General features: G+C 37.9%; 1 protein-coding gene across 1 annotated transcript in view; it reads left to right on the forward strand.

Moving 5' to 3' along the window:
- PLBD1 (phospholipase B domain containing 1) overlaps positions 1 to 14,183 on the forward strand; it is a 35,978-nt gene that overhangs the window by 8,676 nt on the left and 13,119 nt on the right. Inside the window, exons 2-6 of the mRNA XM_087723267.1 lie at positions 5,541 to 5,760; positions 7,010 to 7,093; positions 7,651 to 7,789; positions 11,431 to 11,592; positions 13,604 to 13,748. Coding sequence (XP_087579393.1) covers positions 5,541 to 5,760; positions 7,010 to 7,093; positions 7,651 to 7,789; positions 11,431 to 11,592; positions 13,604 to 13,748 — 750 coding nt within the window. The remainder of the gene's footprint in view (positions 1 to 5,540; positions 5,761 to 7,009; positions 7,094 to 7,650; positions 7,790 to 11,430; positions 11,593 to 13,603; positions 13,749 to 14,183) is intronic.

The following is a 14,183-nucleotide window of genomic DNA, read 5'->3' on the forward strand; positions in this document are numbered from 1 at the left end:
ACTGTACATTTTTCAACAAACCTAAAATAGTATCTCTGGTTTTTTGTATATTGGCTGTTAATTTTATGGCAGAAATGAAACTAGTAGTTTCATTTGTTCATGTTTTCTGTCTGTGGTTTTGTACTGATTTAAAAACTTTTGCAATAATGATGGGGAAGTGAAATTATTTAGTTCTTCTATTTGAAAGAATCAATTATTAATCATAGAAGCAAACGTGTTAGGCAGATATAGTTGTATAATAGTATAATATTTTGAAAAAAAATCATAGTTGCACTTGAAAAAAAAAGGAACCTGTTTTCTTTCTGCTTTTTAAATGTGAGATTAGCAGTTCCACTTTTTGCTGGCTTATAAGGAAATGGTTTTCTAGGATGTTTTTCCAGCAAAAATTTGAAACGTTTTTCCCCCCAAATGTTTTCTTTTAGAACTCCACATGACAAACTCCACATAGGCTCTGGAACCATATCTCATTTTTTGTTTTTTGTTTGTTATCTTACTCTTCACTGTGTACAGACCTTGAAGATAGTGTAGCCATAGAGGTGAGATAAGATGTACCTTCCAAGGATAGTTTCTCGTTAGATAAATGTGCTTTCAGAAAAGTTAGAGGCCCTGGCAAGCAAGGAAGACAGCCTCATATGTGGAATCATGCTGAGATGGGGAACAAGTCAGTGGTGGGATTCAATTTTTTTTACTACTGTTTCTGTGGGCGTGGCTTGGTGGGTGTGGTGTGGCTTGGTGGGCCTGGCTTGGTGGGCGTGGCAGGGGAAGGATACTGGAAAATCTCCATTTCCAACACACTGTAGGGGAAGGTTACTGCAAAATCCCCATTTCCTCCTGATCAGCTGGGACTCAGGAGGCAGAGAATAGATGGGGGCAGGGCCAGTCAGAGGTGGTATTTACTGGTTCTCCAAACTACTCAAAATTTCTGCTACTGGTATTCCAGAACTGGTCAGAACCTGCTGAATACCACCTCTGAAACAAGTAACTGAGTAGGAGGATGATATTTTGAAAGGCTGATTATAATGTATATAACTTACTGGTATGCTGGTTGCTAGAGGTCTCTGTGGCCCCTTCATCTAACTTTCTATCAGAGATGGAATGAAACAGTTCCAGAGTCTCTTCAGTTAAAGTTTCTTAGAAACTGCCTTTTGTCTGGGGGTTTCCTGCTGGCATTCTCTGCTCAAGAAAATATCTAAGGACATGGCTTAGATATCAACACCCTGGACACAACAGTTTCAAAAAAGCAAAATAAGGATTACTCATGAAAATCCATTGCAGTACAAATAAAGAGTAGCCATGCTGATGTTGTTGAGTAAAATAATTCAAAATCCATGGTGGTGCTATTAGTAGAACTAACCTAAATGCTATAAAAAGTGTAGAAGATTTTGAGTTACCTATAAATCATTGATTGTATATAGCTATGTTTAGCTTTAATAGTAGATATTGAACTAAATTCATGTATGTATTGTTTATCTTCTTATAAGCATTTTATTATTGCAGTAACTTGTTTTTGAAGCTAGGGAGACAAAATCCTCATAATATGAATTTTTAAAAAGAAGTGTATAATGTATTTTATATTTTTAAAACTGAGGGTAGTAGTTTGTAAATGTTCAGGCAAATAATTTGGCTTTTTAGAGTAAGATTTAATATTTAGCTAGATTGAAGTGTTTGTGTAACTTGCATGTAATTATGCAATTTACAGCAAGCATTTCTTTTAAAAAAAATGATTGAATGTTTTTTAAAATAAATGAAGGTATTCAGTTCATCAAAAGCATTAAAGTATTGTATATCTTAAGCTTATTTTTATTCCCCCCCCCCATTTGTTCATTCATTCAGCTATACCAGGGGTGTCAAACTCAAGGCCTGGAGGCCAGATTCGGCCCACAGGGTGCTTAGACCTGGCCCATGGGGCAACCCTGGAAACAGCAAAGGACCAGTCCCTGGTGTCAATGCCAGCGAAAATGGAGCTTGGGAGGATGGGCCTTCCAAGCTCTGTTTTCACTGGCAGAGGGTTGCAGGTGGCTATCGCAGTCGAAAGCAGAGCACAGGAGCCTGTTTTCACTGGAAGGGCGCTCAGGCCGCCATAGGTGCCCCTGATGTCAAGCAGGCCACACCCATCCTGGCCATGCCCCCCACCCAGGTAAATACAACTCTAATGTCACCCTCAGTGAAATTGAGTTTGAACCCCTGAGCTTTAATCAAGTATTTGGTTGAAGTAATAATTCAAATAGATACTAATTATGACAAGGGACATGTATATCAACCTGAGGATTGCAAAGTGTTTATTTGGACCCAACAAAGTTAGTTGGCAGGCTTGTCTCCAATCCTAGGTAACAGGGAAGAGATGAAGCTTACAGAAGCCCTATGAAGGAGCTTAGTTAATTTGGTACACTTGACAGATTTTCAGAGATCGCCCCAATGAAATGAGAAAGATGAAGCTTCCTCCCTTATCTTCTATATTGCTGCAGTTATGATCCAGAAAAATAATTCTTCTTCTGGCGTTTTGGCTTGAAAAGGCTGTCTGTTGAAGCTAAAAAAGGAAGATTTTTTTTCATTTGCTTCATTTGGCAATTGAGGAGGTGGTAAACACCTGGACCTTCTTGACCAGTCAGATTTGCCCAAATGATTGACAGTAATGAAGGAAATAAAATGTGCTAGATTTTCTAATATTTTTTGTTGTTCTGAGATCAGTAGCAATGATTTTTAAAACCTATATTGTGAAATTTATTACACTGCTTTTAAATTGTCAGTTGCCTGCTATAAGTATTATCCCAAGCTATTCAGGTAAGAATGCTTTTCAATATTGTTTTAGGCTATACTAATTATGATGGGTAGTAAACTAATTATAATGAATAATACAGTAATTATAATGGATTAAGGGTTCTTGCACAATGCTTTTCTCCTGTTCTCCGGTTTCTTGTTCCACCCACAAATTTTAATAGAAGTTTAATGGGATAAACTTGGAATATAAAGGACACCTTTTTAAAAGAGAGATGTTTTCTCCATTCCAATGTATCGAAATATGACCTGTTGTATTAGTTCACTTGTTTTTTGCAAGATGACAGCATTGCTCACAATAGTGTTGATCTTAACTTTGAAGCAGAGCCCCCATTAAGTTATATTCTTAAGCAACTAAATCAGGGGTGGTATACACTTATCTTCCCCAGCGGTACGCAAATGTGAGCATGCATGGTCTAAATGGGATGCTGTTGAGCCGGGCCCGGCTGGGTGGAGCCTCCCGCAATTTCCACTACCGGTTCGGGCAATCTGATCTGAACCGGTAGAATGCAACCTCTGAACTAAATATATTGAGATGTGATATTGTTTAATACATGGGATTCATCTATAAAGCATAATCGATAACAGAAAATAAAAAAGGTAGGATACAAACAAACAAGGCAGAAGAAAAGTAGTGCCTTATATTTGAAATGAGAAACTTTTCCAAAGAATTCGCCATTCAAAACTTCTTTTAAAAGGGCATAAAAAGATAGAGCACCAGCGCTGGCAAGTGCAGCCAATGTTTCTCAGTCTACAAGTAGGTGATGATGCAGTTAGAAGTGTGTTCTTCAAGAGATTTGGTCAGACCTAGGTGTGATGTGGAGGATATTGGATCTGCTCTTTGTAAATGTGCAAAGTCAAACAATAGGCAAGAACATTGTGGTAGGCATCTTGCTTAAGAAACCACCTTATTTGTCTTCCTTGTCCATTCTCTGAATAGGATGTTTTTCATACCTTATTAACTAATTGTAATATTTAAACAGAAAGCTGATGTGTGTGATTTTTCACAATATTTTTATTTGTTTGGTAAAACTGATTGTTTTAAATTAAACTCAACAACAAAAGTTTTTCAGAACTATATCCTACTGAGTCTTTATTGCCATGTAAGCATTTCTAGAATTGCTATTGAAAATTTTTATTTTTATTTTTTGGATTTATGCTTTATGACCATGAGCAAGGCCTCTCCGTTCAGGAAGAGGTGCAACTGATGCACTAGATGAATCTGTGCAAGGGATCCCCAAGTCAGAGCTGCCATCTGCTCTTTGAGCAGGAGCTGTGAATCCAGGAGAACTCACAAATTATGCACCAGCTCAGTCTGGGAAAGTGCCACTTTGTCCAGAATCAAAGATGAAATATCATCTGGACCTGGGTGAGGGCCCCAAAAACCCCATAGCCACTTCATTTTGCCAGGGTTAAATTGAAGGGGGCTCCTCCCCATCCAGGCCTTTATATCCTCCAAACATTCAGCCAGTACCACCACAGTGTCATCTGTCCAGCTAGGGGTAGAGAGATATAATGGAGTATCATCAGCATACTGATGTTATTGGGCCTCATATCAACAGATAACTTCCCCTAGCCATTTCATGTAGATCTTTAAAAGGAGCAGTGAAAAGCTTGAGCCCTGGGATACACCATATTGAGCTCTCCTTTCCTACCAACAGCAACTAGAACCAGCTATGAAGGAAGGAGGAGGCCACTGTAGCACAGTGGCCCCACTCATAGCCCCTGAAACTGGTATTAAAGGATACCATGGTAATTATCTCCAAAGATTATCAACACATATGACAATGCTGTTTCAGTGCTGTGCTTGAACCCAGACTGGAAAGGATCCAGGTAATCTGCTTTATCCAGGACCTTTTGTAACTTTGCATCAGCCACCATATCAACAGGCTTCTCTAAAAAAGAAAAATTGGAGACTGGACATTGTCCAATACTATGGGGTCCAAGGGTGGCCTCTTGAGACAGAGGTATACCACTGCCCCTTTGGGGAGCAGGTGGTAACATCCTGTCCTGCAAAGAGCCATTAGTCACTGCTTGGATCACATGCTATCTCCTGGGAAGCCTTCTCTAGGCAGGAGGCGCATGGATCCAGAACATAACTGGTTGGGCTCACATCCTCAAGGAACCTATCCACTTCCTCAAGAGCAACTGTCCTACCAGATAACAAGACTCAAACATCCCTCCATCACTTCCACAGGGGCTCCCAGCCACAGTCTAACTCTCAGCAAAGTCTTTGTCTGACAGATGCCAAGAATATTAAAGAACGTTCCTCAAAGTGACCCCGCCAGGGGTCCCTTAGCTTTTCCTTACCCAGGAGAGGCCTGGGTACTGGAAATAGGGCTGCCAGCCATCTCCCCGCAGACACAATAAGGGTGGAGGAATAATTGCACTTCACCGCCCTTATTACACATTTTAGTCACAATTCCAATCAGACTTATTGGTCTATAGGCTTTTTTATTCATCTTTGTCACCCTTTTTATGTAGGCAGATTTCCATCTGACTGGAATACATCCTGTATTGTTTATATAAGTGATTTTAAGATTAAATTAGGATGCAACCATCCTCTATTAAACTGTCAAGTTCAAGACGAAAGACAAGAATGTTGCATGGAAGGAAACAGATTTCTAATTACAAACAAAGACTCTTCCTCTTTATATTTTTTTCATAATCAAGGAATTAGAGTTTATAATTATTTCATAAATCAAGGAATTTGAGTTTTTTATACCATATTTTGATTTTCAATGTTCTTCTTTGTATCCTTACAGATCTCCACTACGCTACTGTATATTGGTTGGAAGCTGAAAAAACTTTCCAAGTTAAGAATGTATTAGACAAGAATGGAGATGCTTATGGCTATTACAATGACACTGTACAATCTACTGGATGGGGGATACTTGAGATCAAAGCAGGCTATGGTAACCAGCCCGTAAGCAATGAAATACTCATGTACGCTGCAGGTTTTTTGGAAGGCTACCTCACTGCTTCGTAAGTAGTTTGATAAACTAAATTGGCATTACTTAATTCAGTGTTTCTCAACCTTGGCCACTTGAAGATGTCTGGACTTCAATTCCCAGAATTCCCCAGCCAGCGAATGCTGGCTGGGGAATTCTGGAAGTCCAGAATTCTGGAAGTCCAGAATTCTGGAAGTATTGATTATCTAAAATGTAGGTTGGGCTTTTTGGATTTTTGAAAAACACTCCCTTGTTATTTGGCTTGCTGTAATCACAAGTTCCAAAATATCCTAATTAACCAAACTTTCCTCCAAAACAGAGACATAAATCCATTTTGAGCCATGTTTTTTAAATTTTGCCTTGGAGAAAAATGATAGACAAACCAAATTAATTGTAAACAATTTAGATATGGTGGCAAACCATGATTAGAACAGTAGGAAATAGGATAGGGGACTGTGCATGTGAAAGAAGTAGCTTAGTTACTTATAATATGTACTTTTAATACAGTGCATATTGAGGAAAGATTCATCTCCTGGAACAATAGACAATTATTGTCTATAGATGGACCAGACCAGAAAAAGATTCCATGGAAACCTAAAATTACCTTTTTAAAGATTGGCTACAGTAACAGAATCTTGCAAATTTAATTGTGCTTGCCTTCCTCATGTGAATTATAATTTAACAAGGCATTAAGGCAAGTGATGCCTTGACTAAACTTCCCTAAGCTTATTATTATTCTAGATTTACAGGTTGAGAATTTGAGGTCCAAAATTTGAAGGGCGCTATGTTGGACCCAAAGATACCTTTCCAAAAAAGGCAACTGGACTTTTATTCCCTTTGAAAATGTTTTGCTTCTCATTCAAGAAGCTTCTTCAGTTCTAATCGAATTCTAATTCTACTGTAGTTATTCTTCAATTTTTTTTTATCTCTATGATATTTTACCTATAGCTTTGAGCAGGCAAACCAAGATTATTGGGCAGAATTAGCATGCTGCTTGTAGCACCAAATGAAAGCAGATTCAAGCTAATTTTAAAAAATATTATAAAAATAACTTGAAATATATAGTTTTAAATTGGATTACTGTGCGTAGGGTGGAAAGCCTGGTTATTGTTATTTTACATACAGAATGAAATTATGTGCAGTCTTTGTTATTCTTTATATTGGAATATCACAAATGTTACTGTACTAAAGATACAAGTTAAGACATAAAATATATTGTTGTGTTCATATTGACAAGACAAGACAAGTGGGCTAAAATAATATTTCCTGCATATTTCTTTCAGACGTATGAGTGACCATGTTGCAAATCTGTATACTCAGATGATTAAGAATTTCATCATTGAACAAAAAGTAAAAGATTTTATGCAGTATGTATTCTATTGTCAAAAATGTTCCCATTCATAAGTAGCAATGAAACAAGTGCCATAATACAGCTTTAAGAATCCCCAGAGTTACTGAATGTTTTACTAAGCTAATTCCACTTGCTCCAACAATACATAATTAAATGAGGACCAGACAAACAGAATTAGCATGACTCTGTGCAAGAATTGAAGCTAAAGCATGTGATATAAGGAAAGGTTATGACATAATAGATTTACCACGTTTTTAAAATGCCACAAGCCTTTTTAGTTTTGATGCAGAGTTGACAGTGTCTCCAGCACTTTAGAGTCATTATAATTAGCAGAGGAAATGTATCTGTGATGTTTGAAATTATCAAAACTTTTAAACAGAAGAACATGTATTAATATGATTTGTCCTTTGTTCCCTGACTTCATTGTTTAATAGCTTGAGGAGATAATATAATCCTAAATATATTTATTCGCAAGAAAGTCCCACTAAGACATAGAATGGAGCAAACCTTAAGTATAAATCTCAGTAGTTTTGATCAAATATATCTTCTAAACTCAGATTTGTTCCTATATAGGAAACAGGATGAATGGACGAGGCAGCAGATTAAAAATAACAAGGATGACCCCTTCTGGAGAAATGCAGGCTACATTATTGCTCAGTTGGATGGGCTGTACATGGGAAACGTGGAATGGGCTAAACGGCAGAAAAGAACAGTAAGAAGCAATATGTTGTCTTTCCCTTTCAGAAAAGGAAATAGGGTTTAGTTCAAGATTTAAACTAAGACCAAGTCTTTCCGCTTTCTATACAGAATATGTAAAACATCCTTTATGTTGCAGCTGTTCCAGTTGATGTAGAATTTGGTACAGTGTCAGAGTGGAGCATTACTCAGTAATTCTCTAACCATTCAGGAAGCTTAGATAGAAGATGACCGTCTGTCTGCAGTTGCTATACCACACAGGGAAAGTGCTGTCATTATAGCCCTAATTTCAGAATGGGCTGAGTGACCTTCTGAGAGTCAACAGGATGTTGTCATTGTGAATTAGCAGGAGGAGAATTCACTGGATACAAATAGCTTTCACCTTTATTTCTATACTCAAGCACAGCATGACAGTAAAGACATCAGCAACTAAACAAATTTTCTTTTCTTGACTCAGCACTGCAAGAAAATACGGAACCTGAGGCTAATGGAATCAGGGTCAATACCACTTGAAGTGAAAATAGCATTTATCCCCTTTGAATTAATTTCCCTGTGTTAGATCGGGTAAAGGAGGCACAGTAGGCTTCAGTAAACAACAGCTCTTTATTTCAAGTCAAGTAAACATCCGGCTGGGGAATGGTCGGGCAGCATCCCCTTTTAAAGGGATCTGTCAGACCTCTTAGCCAATGAGATTCAACCTCTGTTCCCGCTGGAACAGAGGACCTTGGTGGAAACCTCTTGCAGTCTGTCAGCGGGGGGGGGGGGGGAGATATCTAACACCCTGGAAACGATTTACAGAAACCGAGAAGAAGGAAAAACATTTCTTGATTTTATCCATAATGTTAATAAAAACATTTTTTGAAGTAAATGTAACATAGTTGAAAAGTATTGGCCTCTACTTTTTAAGTTCAAAAAGTAAACCCAAATAATTGCATGTGTTTTTAATTTAAGATGAACATTTGAGCTAATAGTTCATATTCAAAAGAAGGAAATGCCTATCCTTTTCGCCCTCACTGTATTAGTAGGCATCTATCCCCCTTCCTTCCCCCAGCCTTAATTTAGCCTTATTTGTAAGAAAATCAAGAATGATTTGCCAATGATGCCACTGGCAGAAATTTTATTCAGTGCTAAATACAAATGCAGACATCTTGTAAGTAGAAATGCACTCTTTTTAGTCCCTTATTTGTTAATATTATACATAAAAACCCAATTTTTAAATATGTAGTTTGTTTCATTTTTTCCACTGTGCCAGACAAAATCATGAGAACAGCATTAAATTATACCCTTTACAAATGATGAAAATAGAAACCAGTAAGACAAATAAAAGATTGTATTTATTTTTCCATGTTTTGGACAACTCTTATTGGGCAAAGAAAGCTGCATATTAAAAGATTTTATAATAATTAATATGTTATTTTTTAAACTGTATATCAACAGTCAGATAATGTTTTTTTGTCGAATTTGGATGTAAGTATTTTAGTGATAGATTTTAAGCTGGTAGATTCCTTAAAATAACAAAAAATAAGATATTTGAATACTATTTGGATAGTTAGGTGTAGATATATTTGGATACTTGTATGTATACCCCCAGCTATTTTGTTTGTTTTTCAATTTTAATATTGCCAAATAAATTAAATTCTCTCTAGCTCGTACTTAAATTAAAAGATATATATTCAACTTTCATATAATTCTTATCCCTGTAAAATGTGTAGAATTTCAATTTTGATCTGTATCTCCAAATTTAAGAAAAAAACAATTTATTTTTTTCTTTATTACATATGAAGAAAGGATTTGAAATTTTGAATTTTTCAGTGCTGCATAGTGATTTTGATCAGGAAATTTATTTTTATGGTGGATTTATTATATTTTGCAATATTTATAAATGAATTGACAGTTTGCATTTTCTGTTAGGATTTTATGGAAATGAAATAAAAAAGAGGAAGTAAAAAGGATAAATATTGATACTAGTTTATATTATGCTGCACTCTTCATCACTTACATCCTATTCTCTGGCTCTTCTATGATGGAAACTCCTTAATCAGGGAAAACAGGTAGTCCTTGAGTTACACTCAGTGGCTTAACAGTTATTCGAAATTATGGTGAAACCCCAAAAGCTACTTATGTCCCAGACCTGCAGTTATGGTTGGGGCAGCACCCCCATATTCATATGCCCTTACAACAACCACATGGATGCTGCAATGCCACCCTACCTATCCTCTCCCCCATCCTGCCCACTGGGTCTCTGCAGGAACTTCTTTCTCCCACTGGCTCCCTGCTATCCTTAAGCCTGATTCCTACCTACTAGGATCCAGAGACTCCTCCTCACTTACCTTTTCAAGAGCTCTGAAGCCTTCTATAGTATTGGAATGGGTCACTTTGTCACTTGGCCACATGGCTTGATTCTAGAATTGTGCTGCATGGGCGAGAGACAAAGCATTCTTGCTACTTTAACACAGTTTGCAGAGACTTGAAGAAACTTTCTGCAGCACTGTATAATTCTGCTAAGCAATAAAACAGGGCAGGTATCCCTTGCCTGTATGGCAGAAACTCAGAAGCAACCATCAAAATGGTGGCTGTGAGACAAACCACTGTTTTTCTGCCTTAACAAGGTTGCAGAAAGCTGCAGAAAGCTTCTGCCGCACTGTGCAAACCCCACGGAAGCAGCAAAACAGAGTGGTTTGTCTTGCATCTCCGTTGTGCAATTCCAGAAGCAGTGGCAATATCAGAATGCAATTCGATTGCTAAAAAAATGGCAACTGCTCCTAGAACCATGCCTTATGGCTGAGGGACAAAATAACCCATTCTGCTTCACTAATTCAGTCCGTGTAGGATTTTGGAAACCTCTCAGGCTCTGGAAGCTCTGCTTCCGGAGTCATGTCACATGGCCGCTCAATGAAGCAATCTGTTCCAGTCTGCAAGACCTCATGGACCTTCACTAAGTTTTGGGAAGGCCAAGGCAGGTAGGCTTAGGCCTGTGCAAGGTCTCCAATGGCCTTATTCATCCCTGAGGCACCCTGTGGTCCATTTCATGACCTGCACATTCTTTTAACAATTGCCTTGGGGAGAACAGTGATGGGGGATCATTCAGTGAGATATCCACTTAATGGCCATTGCAATATGCAGCTATAATGAACGGGCTCTGTTTCTGCAGCATTGAGCAATCTTGTTAAGGGCAATTTGTCCCTCGCCTATGTGGCAGAGACTCGGAAGCTCGAGGATTACCTGTATGAGGTTTACCACTTTGAGCTACCAGAATCTGCTGGCAAGAATTCTCTGACTCTTAGTCATCTGCAGGGGCTGAACCAAGAAAACCCCCTTGCTCATTCATTCTATAGCTCAAGAAACAAATATTCTTTTTTCCTGTATCTGGTTATCTCTAAAGGGGGCCCTAATCAGTAAAGTTGTGTCTGAATAAAGCATGTCGGGTAAATCAGTAATTTTACATCCGATTTTCTATTTGAACTTTCTTTATGAACTACTATTTCTTAATTTTAATATAAATGTTTGAACTAAAACATCACTGCTCTTAGACTTTCGGTTTTCAGAGTCCGAATTTGAAGACAGACTGGTTGGGCATGGATTATTTCTGCCTGTCATGTGTAACACTGATGTAGATAAAATGGAATCTTAGGCATATTGTTATCTTTTTCATTTCAGCCTCTCACTGCCTTTGAAATTAGTTTCCTAAATGCAGTTGGAGATCTGCTTGACCTCATTCCTTCCTTAACCTCAGACTCAAGAAACAATGATTTACTTTCTATGCCAGAAGTTTCTAGGATGTATCAATGGGATATGGGTCATTGCTCAGCTTTAATCAAGGTGAGAGCAGTAGCATTTTTAAAAAACCTTTTACTTTAGGATTACAAGGACTGATGAAACTGATCACAGCACAATCCAAGCAGTCTACAAATATTAATGCATTGTCAACACAACCTGATTATTCCCCATTATTCCCATTACCTGGGGTTTCAGGAGCACTGCTGTAACCAACTGAATTAGCCTACTCAAAAACATTGATTCCTCTCCTTCAATAGCTTAAAAGTAGCCTAATTCTATTTAATCAGAGGCCTTTCAATTTAATGCAGGATGTGAATCCAACAAGAAATTGGGGGAACCCGTTCTTCACACATTACTAAGTAGCACAAGTATCCATAAAATTTGGATGCATTTTAACACATCGGAATTAAATGGCAGGCACACAGTAAAATACACCTAAGAGATTAAGACATACATTTGTTTTTCAAATGTTTTGGAGCTAGATTCCTGCACTGGGCAAAGGGTTGGACTAGATATTTATCCAGGTTCCTTCAGTCCTATGATTCTATTATTTCTATAAGCCCTTAGGGTTCAGATGTATAGCAAAGCCCATAAAATTGTTATTTCAATGATGGTTTTTGATGTTTGCTTCTAGTTTTACCCCTGTCTGTTGAATATGCACTGGTGGTTATGCTGTATGCTGTTGTATTATTCTTAATTGTTGTTGGCTACCCAGAACCATTATGATGAGATGGGTCACCTTAAAAATGTAAATAAATAAATAGTTCTGGTTCCATTCCTCTGGACTGGACAGCTTCATAAATTGAGAGTCCATTTGGACTTAAAACTTCTGCTTGCAAGTGGCAGCTGTGACTAGGAAGTCCTTTGCATAATCCCATCTTATGTGTCAATTCCAAACGTTCCCAGATCAGGAGATGCAATTCTCGACTAAACATTTGTAAATTGATTTACATGAGATTGTTTTTGAAAACTACTTGAAAGCTACAACAGTCCAGAAAGTAGTGGCTTGAGTCTTATGCGCATTTCTTATTTTCTTCAGATCATACCATCACTGCAAGTGTACTAGTCACTCATTGGCTTTGAAGTTTAATTTAAGGTTCTGTTTGGCATTTTAAAGCCCTATATGACTAATGATCTGGCTATCTTTGAGATTGCCTGCTCCCAGGGGTCTCTGACAGCCTTGCAAGGTAGTTCAGACAGGAAGCAAGTTCAGATGAATTAATTCTACTTTATTGTAAAATTACAAAAGCCGAATCTCGCAAGTCTGAAAATACATTTCTCCCCTGTTGCCTTTACAGTTCAAAAAACTAGGGACGGTCTGAGATGTTTGCCACACCCATATTCCTGCTGCAGACTGACCTGCCTCTTATCTGCTTGGTTGCCTGGCCTGTGTTTCTTCCCCTGTCTCTCAAAGTCATTTTACATACCATTACAGTCTCTGTACAATAAAATATTTTGTTGTAAGCAGCCGTCAAGTCCTATATTTGGAAGTGTATGATCAGGGACCCTGTACACATCCTTTTTCAACTGCTATTCTTTTCCTTTAAACAGATCTCCACCTAAGGTTAGATAAGACCACACTTGTACAAAAGAGGTGAGCCTGGTTTGCACCATTGCACCTGCCATCTTGCCAATTTTAACACACACACACATACACACACACGCCAGTTATGGTGTTCTGCTTTCTTCTGGGCAATGAATGCCAAGAAAGCTAACTTGAATAGTTATGACTTTTCAGCTCAATATGTCTGCTGAATACAATAGGGGCCCTCCCTCCATTCTTTCCTTTTTATTCTTATCCAATGGATAGTGGCAGGGAAAAAAACCCTCATTTTTTTTGTCTTTCCCTAAATCCTTAATACTTGCAACACCTTCAAAGTTGTGTAAGGCCAGTTCTTCTATTAATGTTTTAATTCACATTACTAATTGTATGCAGGCTATAAAAATACTAACAATTAATAAAAGGATTTTTTTAAAATGTTAAATTCCATAAAAGAGAAACAAAAGTGATTTGCCTGCTATTTTTAGATAACTAATTCATTCTTTTTCTCAGGTCCTCCCTGGATATGAGAATATCTACTTTGGTCATTCTAGTTGGTTCACATATGCTGCCACTTTGAGAATATATAAACATTGGGACTTCAGAATTATTGACCCACAGACAAAAACAGGACGTGCCTCTTTCAGCAGTTATCCAGGTAATTTAGATGACTGAAACATGCCATGTATGTTTCTTAGTTTGTCTGCAAGCTATAAACATTTCCAATTGGGAGCTCTATTTACACATAAACCCCAAAGATTTCTCCCCGCTCATATTTAGATTATAAGTACCATCTTCCATTGACTAGGCTAGCTGAAGATAATCCAACATAGCTCAACAGCACTGCATTCAGAATAGTGTTAGAGTTTTATAATGTAATATGAAACTACTTCGACACAACACAAAAACAGTTACAGATCAATTGTACAGATGTCTAAATCGACCGTTGACTTACCTGAACGGTCCTTCTATGTGTGCTGCGAGGGGAATCCAAGCATGGGTTAACTTTGTCCATTAGCCTTGAGACTGAGTTATGTAAATTGGTGACCACGCCTCCACTGGCCGGATGGGCTCAGTTTTGTACGAAGTCAGC

Source organism: Thamnophis sirtalis, unplaced genomic scaffold, assembly GCF_051295495.1.
Source record: "Thamnophis sirtalis isolate CommonGarterSnake01/CBP01778 unplaced genomic scaffold, rThaSir2_p1.2 scaffold_9, whole genome shotgun sequence".
Taxonomy (NCBI): Eukaryota; Metazoa; Chordata; class Lepidosauria; order Squamata; family Natricidae; genus Thamnophis; species Thamnophis sirtalis.